Consider the following 9096-nt stretch of genomic DNA (forward strand, 5'->3'; position numbering starts at 1 on the left):
GGTTGTGACATTTTCTGGAAATGAAATGAAATGAAATGAAAATCGCTTATTGTCACAAGTAGGCTTCAATGAAGTTACTGTGAAAAGACCCTAGTCGCCACATTCCGGCACCTGTTCGGGGAGGCTGTTACAGGAATTGAACCATGCTGCTGACCTGCCTTGGTCTGCTTTCAAATCCCGCGATTTAGCCCTGTGCTAAACAGCCCCAGTGTTAAACATAAATACACAGGTTCCTTAGGTCTCTTAGTAGCTGGACCATTAGTAGCGCTTTGGAGCAATCAACTTATCCCTCTGAACAGCGCAGTCAAAAGGTCCAGTGATTGATGATCAAGGACAATTTATCTTGGAACTAAAGTCATCACACGAAACAAAATGGAGTAGTTAAAGGGATTTGAATACTCACTATAAGGATAAGATAAGATGAATTGGTGATCCCCCCCCCCCCCCCCCCCGCCCAATTGTACCTATAACAGATTTTGCTGGGAGTACAAGGAAAGTTATTAAAGCTTGACTCCAGGTAATACCCCGTACTTCCATGAGCAAGGACCTCATTTCGTATTATCTGGCTAGGTGCTGAGAGTGTAAAAATACATTAAGATATTTTGCTTGCTTTGAGTTTTATAAACTAAGTTAGGCCTTAGCTAGAGCAGAATACCGCAGATGCTGGAAACCTGAAGTTGAAAAAAGAGAGAATACTGGACATGTTCAGCAAGTCAAGCAGCACCTAGGGAGGGAGAAATAACACCTAGGGAGGGAGAAATAAAGTTGAAAGGTGGGATTTTCTGCATGTGTCTCGCGGCATGTTTCACGGTGGGGGCCTGCCTTTGGCAGGATCTTCTGCACCCACCCCACCCCAGGAAACCTGTGGCAGAGGCTCACCATCAACGAGGCCAGAAGATTCCACCAATGAGAACAGCCGGAAAATTCCGGCCAAAGTTTCAATAATCAAACCCATGCTGTTGGCTGAACTACACACTGGCCATCTAGCCAACCATGTTAACTGGCTCCCTTGATAGGGTAGATAACAGGAAAATTATTTTCCCTCATGGAGAGTCCAGAATAAAGTAATACAGCATTGAAACTGGAGCTCGGCCATTGAGGGCTGATGTTAGAAGGCATTCCTACACCCAAAGGCTAATAGACATCTGGAACTCTGCCCAAAGCAGATGTTGAGTCAATCAAAAATTTCAAAATTGTGATTGATCAGTTTTTGTTAGGCAAGGGTGTTAAGGGCGATGCAATGCTCACAGCATTTTTTCCAGGAGGGTCCAACCTTACAGTCTCTGGCAACAACTTGACAATGATCTACGCTCTAACTGGTTTTAGTGTAAAAGAGGTTAGCTTTTTAAAAGTCAGCTATGTCGACTCGTTTTTGCTCAACTTAAATGTCAAAATTTAAGTTCAAAAGGACCTCGTCGCTCAATTCTTATTAGTCCAGTTTCTCACTGAATAATTCAAGCAATGCTGGAAATTCTCACCTACCCCAAAAAGCTGTGGGGGGAAAAGAGGAGTGGGGTGTGTGCTTGGGGGGGGGGGATCAGAAAAAGTCAAAACTGAGATCGATAGATTTTTTATTCGGTAAACGAGTTTAACAATTACAGAATTAAGGTGGACAAATAGAGTTGAGATGCAAGTCAATCATTCACCACCTAACTGAATGGTGAAACAGGGTCAAGGGGCTGAATGATTTGACATGAAATGAAATGAAAATCACTTATTGTCACAAGTAGGCTTCAATTGAAGTTACTGTGAAAAGCCCCTAGTCGCCACATTCCGGCACCTGTTCGGGGAGGCTGGTACGGGAATTGAACCGTGCTGCTGCCCTGCCCTGTTCTGCTTTCAAAGCCAGCGATTTAGCCCTGTGCTAAACCTGTTACTACATTTGTGTGAAAAAAAGCAGGGGAGTGGGACTAATGGGAAAGCGCAAAGAGCTTTCTGTGCTGTATAGTTCTCAGAATTCAATTCCTCCTGTGGTACAAATGTTAACCTCATACAAAAGCCAAAACGTTAACCCCAACTTTGTTCCTCATGCTGACACCTGACACAGAAATTCCAGATATGAAATCCCAGCATTAAGTCTTTAACTGATGGTGGCACGGTTGTGCAGTGCTGTCTCACGGCGCTGAGGTCCCAGGTTCGACCCTGGCCCCTGGTCACTGTCAGTGTGGAGTTTGCATATTCTCCCCTTGTTTGCGTGGGTTTCATCCCCACAACTCAAAATTGTGCAGGGTAGGTGAATTGGCCACGTTAAATTGCCCTTAATTGGAAAAAATGAATTGGGTACTCTAATTTTTTTTTTTAAACTGATCAGAAAAAAAAAATTAAATGTACAATTATTGGGAAAAAAATTAGGGTGGTTGGAGCAAAGAGAGTCCCTTAAAAAATGGTAACGGGGATATTATAAATGAAAACAAGGACATGTAGACATGTTAAATAATTACTTTGTATCTGTATTTACAATAGGGGAAGAGAATAGCATGCTGGCTGTCCCAAGGAAACTTATACTGGACCTGAAGTGTGGACTCAACAATATTAATATAAACAAATTAACACCAATTAGCACTAAAGAGTGACAAATCCAGAGGGCCAGAAGGTTTTCATCCCAGGCTTTGAAAGGCAATAGGTGGACATGTGATTCTCCTTGTGATTTTCCAAAGTTCACCTGATTCAGAAACCATTGCTAAATTGGAAAATTGTGCATTCTACTCTTTACGAAAGAGAGAGGATGAAATCAGGGACCAGTTAGCCAAAAATCCGTTGCGAGAAAAATATTAAAGTCTATAATTACACGGTAGGACCTTGAAAATGTTCAGATTTCTTGTAGGGTGATAATATCATGCACAAATACAGATACAACCAAAAAGGCGAATGGAATGCTGCCCCTTATACATAGAGTATTATAATACAAGGGATTAGAAATCATGCTGCAGCACCCTGCCTCAGGGAGCATATATTGGCCTTGGAGACAGATTTGCCAGAAATTATAGCTGGATTTCAGGGGGTTAAATAGTGAAGAGAGATTACACAAACTAGGTTGTATTCCTTGCAATTTAAAGAGGTCAGTAGGTGATTTGATCAAGTTTTCAAGATATTACAGGAGAACAGGTAGCGTGAGTAGAGATGAACTATTTCCACTGGTTGAGCAATCTTAAGAGTAGGGAGTCTAGCCTTAGATTTTGAGCTCAGTTTTTTAAGGAGTGAAGATGGGAAACATTTTGACGTGCAAAGGAATTCTCTTCAGTAAACTGTTAAATTGTAAATCTTAAATGGATAGATTCTGTTAACCAAAGTCATTAAGGGATATGGGGGAAAAAGATGAGCCTATGGAGCTGGGTCAGAAATCAACGAGGTCTGATTGAATGGCAGTAGAACAGGCCGAAGGAGTTATCAGGCCCAACGCCATTCCTGTGTTCCTAACCAAAACTTATAATGCCTTGTTTGCAGTACGTTATGTAATCCCCGCACAAAAATTTCCAAACCACTCAAATGTTTGCCCAAAAAGGCAACACATTCCATGGTTAAAAAGCAGTTGCGCCGTCAAGAAAATATCAAGCATTAAACTGCAATTATACTTTTTGAAACAGGGGCAACATATTCTGAACAGGAAATGTTTGCTTGATTGCAGGCATTTGCAGGGGCAGGATTTTAAAAAAACAGAACTTCTTTCAATTGTGTTTTTTTTTTTATAAAAGAAAATTGGTAACATATCAGTGATTTAACTTAATCTTTTAAAAATAGTGGAAAATATCTCGTATGCCACCTCCATCTATCAGAGGGTCGCCTAACCTCCAAAAGCCTTACAGCTAATGCTTCCAAGCTGAAGGTTTCCCTGAATGCATTTGTTTTTTTGAATCCCCATTAGTCTATTTAGGTGTCAGCCCTGGCTCACTTGGTAGCACTCCTGCCTCTTCAGAAGGTTGCAAGTTCAAGTGCTTCTCCTGAGACTTGAAGACAAAATCTTGGCTGATGCTCTTGTGCGCTACTAAAGGAATGCTACATAGATTTTTGGATGAGATATTAAACTGAGGATCTGCCTGTCCCCTCAGCTTAGATGAAATGGATTGCATGACACCATATTGAAGAAATGTAGAGAGCTCTCTCTGCTGCTCTTTCTAATATTCAATCCTCAGCTAATGTCAATAAAAAACTGATGTATTGGCAGCCTTCCATCTCACGAGCCAACTCAGTGTTACACATTGCATATACCCACTCTGGCAAGGTAATCTCTGCTGCAGATGAAGACATTGGGCTGAGAAAGTGTAGGGTTTGCTGCCCTCTGTTTTTCCTGGGCTCTCCCCTTGGCCGTCCAATATTTCTGTTTCATCTCTTCCAATGCCCTTCCAGTCAGTCTACCGAGGTCACAGCTGTTGGCAACATTCTCCCAATTGACTGTGTCAGTATCCAGAAAATTCATATTTTACTTGTAAATGTCCTTTTGGTGGAGGTATGGATGCCGAGGAGGTCATCGCCCAGTGGCCGGTTCACCATTGAGATGGTATTTGGGTAAACAGTCGTCACCCCCTGCATTGATCGTGGCCAAGACAGTACAGACAGCTTTGACTTAGCAATGGGTGTGTGCTACTCCAGGATCTACAGGTTGGGGATGACCTCGTCTTACAAAGCGATGCCGGGGATATGACCGAGATGACAAATATGGAAGCCATTCAGCCTTTCCCTTGCCTAACATTTGTTGTCCAGGTCTCACTAATGTTGAGGAATGTGCTGAGGATGCAGGCTTTGTACACTTGTTCTTTAATATTCCTGTCAGTTTGCTGTTAATCCACACACCTTTGATGTTCTTTTCTTTAAATTTGTTTTCCAAATTAAAGGGGGAATTTAGTGTGGCTAATCCACCTGCCGTGCACATCTTTGGGTTGTGGGGGTGAGACCCAAGCAGACACGGGAAGAATGTGCAAACTCCACATGGACAGTGACCCGGGGCCGGGATTGAACCCAGGTCCTCGGCGCCATGAGGCAGCAGTGCTAACCACGGCACCATTGTGTTCTGACCAATATTTATCCCTCAAATAACATCACTAAACTGATTGTCTGGCTGTTATTTCATCGCGGTTTCTGGGACCTTGCTCTATGCAGATTTCCTACATTACAAAAGTGAAGTATTGAACTGATTTTGAAGTACTTTGGAAGGTCTTGAAGTCATGAAAGGTTCTGTATAAAATGCAGGTTCTTTCTTTTATTTAAGAATATAATGAAAGCGCACAACAGGAACAGCAGGCGCAATCCTACAGCCATGCTGCGTCAGAAAAGCAGCTTGCCTCGACGCAGCGTGACTATTGAAAACCAGGAGACCCCGCTCCCGGGCTCGCAATGCCTCACAAGATTCAGGGCAATCTCACGAGACGTTGAAAGGAGAATCCCGCCCACAATGGCCAGGTTCACTTTTTTTTAGCAAATCTGCATATTTGAGCAGTGCAGTAATAATAATAATAATAATAATAATAATCTTTATTGTCACAAGTTGGATTACATTAATATTTCAATGAAGTTATTGTGAAAAGCCCCTCGTCGCCACATTCCAGTGCCTGTTCGGGTACAGAGAGAGAATTCAGAATGTCCAATTCCACTAACTAGCACGTCTTTCGGGACTTGTGGGTGGAAACCGGAGCACCCGGAGGAAACCCACACAGACATGGGGAGAACATGCTGAACGGCGCTCAACTGAGGTCTCTGAGGCGAAGGAGTTGAATTCCAAAGCCTCAGCAATCTACACATTAGAGTGGGGCTACCATGGACGGCACAGTGGTTAGCACGGTTGCTACGGTACTTGTGGAGGTCTCCCAGTGGATCGGAGGCCCTCAGCTGCATGCCCTTTGGGCAGGGTGGTGCCCTGGCACTGCTGGTGCCAGCCTGGCACTGCCATGGTGCCCAGTGGCACTGCCAGGTTGCCACTGCCAAGCTGGCATTTATGCACGCATGCAATCAGGCCAATGACCCTCACATTTTGCATTCGGCTGGGGGGGGGGGGGTCAGGGATTGTTTCGAGGGCCTCGGAGATCAGGATGCCATTTTAAAATGGTGTCCTGATGTCTCACTACAATGGGGAGTTCCGGCGAGCGGAGTTCCCCACTGCAAAAATGGGGCTGTGCGGCCTTGATCGCGCGTTCCCCGTTCAGGCCCCTTATTCAATACAAGTCGCGTTGAATAGCCATGTGTTTCTTGGCACTGCGAGTGCCGGGAAACATGCGGCTAAACGCACTTGCGAGGGGACTTTGTTCCCTTTTGGGAGAATCGAGCCCAGCAAGTGATAGTCATTGTTTGATTAGCATATTCCTATTGTTACTATTATTAATACCAAACTGAGGCAAGAAAGTATAACAAATTATGACTATAGATAACAGAGCAGGGTGGGATATGGCAGTAAATTAGCATGATTTGTAAAATTTGAATTATTGTCTGATGGAAGAAAGCGTAATAGTGAAAACTGGTAAGATTTTAAAATGGAGTGTGGGCCATGGTGTGTAGCTGCAGAAATCATTCCTCAAAGCAGTACAAGATAATGCCACAAAATAAAATAAAACAAATCCTCAGGGGAAATGTTGAACTAGTACTTGACCTTTGTTAGGCTCCAGTCGGAATATAACCAATAGCCTTGGGCAAGCCGTGATAGGAAGGATGTTAAATCATTGGCAAGGGATTTACCGGATGTTACCAGGAATAAGAAGTTAAGAGTATTTTTAATTCATTTGTGGGCTATGGACCACCAGAGTCAGTGTTTAGTGCTCATCCCCAAGACAGTGATACAACTGAGCTTGCAGGGGCTACCTCAGAGAGAAGTTTAGAGGTAACCATTTGGGTGTGGCTCTGGAGTCATATTGTAGGGCAAACCAGTTAAGGAAGAGTAAGTTTCCTTCCCAAAAGGAAACTGGTGAGCAGATTGAGATTTTTTATTTTTATTAAAAGATAATCTGATAGCTTTATAGTTACTACCACCAGTTTCTTTTTCCATTTCAGACATGGAAAATCAGGACAAATTATAATAATATTCAGGCTCTGTTTGGAGAACACTGCGCAAAGCTAGAAGGAAAACTTCAAACCCCGGAAGCAGGGCACCACTGCTAAGTGACAGAAGGCCTGGCCAAACTGCAAAATATTGTTTACAATTTTTAAAAAAAAAGTTTCTGAAGATAGACAGTTGTGCAATTAGGTCCAGGAAGCAATTAGTGGCTGCTGCCCATCAATTACTGAGAATTTTGGTCAGAGTTCCTGTACACAAGGGCTAGCCCAGTGCAATGCCAAATTAGATGTCATGGTGCTGCATCGCCAAATTTCTCTGCAGCAGTATGGTTGGTTGGGTTGAAAGATCTTGTAGAATTTGAGAGCGAATAGCTCATGGAACATCTTATCAATCAAAAATAAATTCCAATTTAATTACTGAAGAGGGGTGGGGGGGGGGAATAAACTCGTGTTCATGTGTATCACAAAGCTTTGGGATAACCAGAGTCAGACAGACAGGCAAAGAGATGAGACAGAAGTGGGGGGAGTTTGCACGTTCTCCTCGTGTCGGCGCGGGTTTTGCTCCGGGTGCTCCGATGTCCTACCCAGGCCCCGAAAGGTGTGCTGTTAGGTGAATTGGACATTCTGAATTCTCCCTGTATGTACCGGAGACTAGGGGCTTTTCACAGTAACTTCATTGCAGTGTGCTAATGTATGCCCACTTGTGACAATAAAGATTATTATGCTATGACGGTCAGAGAGGGGGTCAGTCCAGAATATGTCAAAACTGCAGTTAGTCCTGGCACAGCTATGCCAGTTTGGCACAGGCGTTTAAAACTAAATGCGAATGAGTGTATTTGAGATATTCATGAATAAAATGCAAAAAGCGGGCACCCTCCCTGGATTAAAAAAAAGACCCTGGATAAAAGAGCGGGTTCAATTCCAGGAAAACTATTAAATCTCAGTCGACTCCAATTGTTGATACTGGATAATGGTATCAAGGATATTATAATATTGTATATATCATATTGTGGACTACAATAAGAGTGCCTTACTGTACATTACAAAGGGGTCTTCTAATGAACATAAACAGTGCTTCCCATCCAAGCAACTTGCTATTCATATTTTCCAGTTATTCACCCATAGAACCCACCCGCAGAACTGCAGGGCGCACAAAAATCGAATATTTAAACAAACATTTTGCAGAATAATCACCTGAATTCTGGGGTCGACTTCTTCCTCCTCTGCCACTTCCAACTTGTCATTCTTTTTCGACAACCCGTCCATTTTGCTGCTTAATAATTTATATTTTACAGAAATATATATGTTTTTTAAACGTGTGACTGCAAACCGAAATGAGAAGACAAAAAAAAAAGGGGGGGGGTTAAGAGGGGAAAAAAGCAGGGCTACCAATTAAGACCGACTCGGCCACAACGCCGCTCTCCCCTCCAGGAGAAACATCTGGAATTCGTTCTCCAACTAAAACAGGCTCCAAGTCAACGAGGGAGCGAAAAGGAAAACTCGAGACGTTTTAGGACAACGATGTAAAAAAAAAATCCAGCGGATCGTTCACAACGCCAGACACCGCCCTCCCGGTTCCAGAGTCCTCAGAGGGAAAAGATTTCTAAATGTCCCTATCCGCACATTTGTGTGTGGAAATGAAAGGAGGTTCCGCTCTCACACAATAGGGAGGTTGTAGCGCTGCTGTTCCTGTCACTGGGGGTGCCTCTCTGCGCCGCTACTCCGCCCCTTCCTCTGGCTCCGCTCTTGTTCCGACCGCTTTTTGAGGAGGAGACAAGAGCGGGAGAAACCTTTCAAATCCACCCCCTTCCCCTCACAAACTGCCAGAGGAATGCAGCCAGCCGACCCTTCACATCATTTCTTCAACCACCCGGGACTATTTCTGCGAAATGTTATTTTATTTTTTAAAGTTTTTTTTTAAATAACGGGCTGCTATTGCATCACCCACCATGGCCTCCTCTTTAATGCAATGCAACCGGGGCTGCTGATTCGGAGAGGTGTGTGTGTGCCGGGGAATTATCTGCTGTTGCAAGCCGGGGTTGGATCAAGCGTTGCTAACTCGGCACCGTGTGACGCTCACTCGCTGTGGAGCCCGAGTCAGAAGGTGGCGGGGTCGAATCC

At 43.8% G+C, this 9096-nt stretch overlaps 1 protein-coding gene across 1 annotated transcript in view; it reads right to left on the bottom strand.

Annotated features, from left to right (window-relative positions):
- Nucleotides 1-8733, bottom strand: part of sh3bp5b (SH3-domain binding protein 5b (BTK-associated)) — a 97014-nt gene extending 88281 nt beyond the window's left edge. Inside the window, exon 1 of the mRNA XM_072509812.1 lies at nt 8170-8733. Within this exon, the coding sequence (XP_072365913.1) occupies nt 8170-8241 (72 nt within the window). The 5' untranslated portion in view covers nt 8242-8733. The remainder of the gene's footprint in view (nt 1-8169) is intronic.
- Between the last annotated feature and the right edge of the window lie 363 nt (nt 8734-9096).

This window comes from Scyliorhinus torazame, chromosome 6, assembly GCF_047496885.1.
Source record: "Scyliorhinus torazame isolate Kashiwa2021f chromosome 6, sScyTor2.1, whole genome shotgun sequence".
NCBI lineage: Eukaryota > Metazoa > Chordata > Chondrichthyes > Carcharhiniformes > Scyliorhinidae > Scyliorhinus > Scyliorhinus torazame.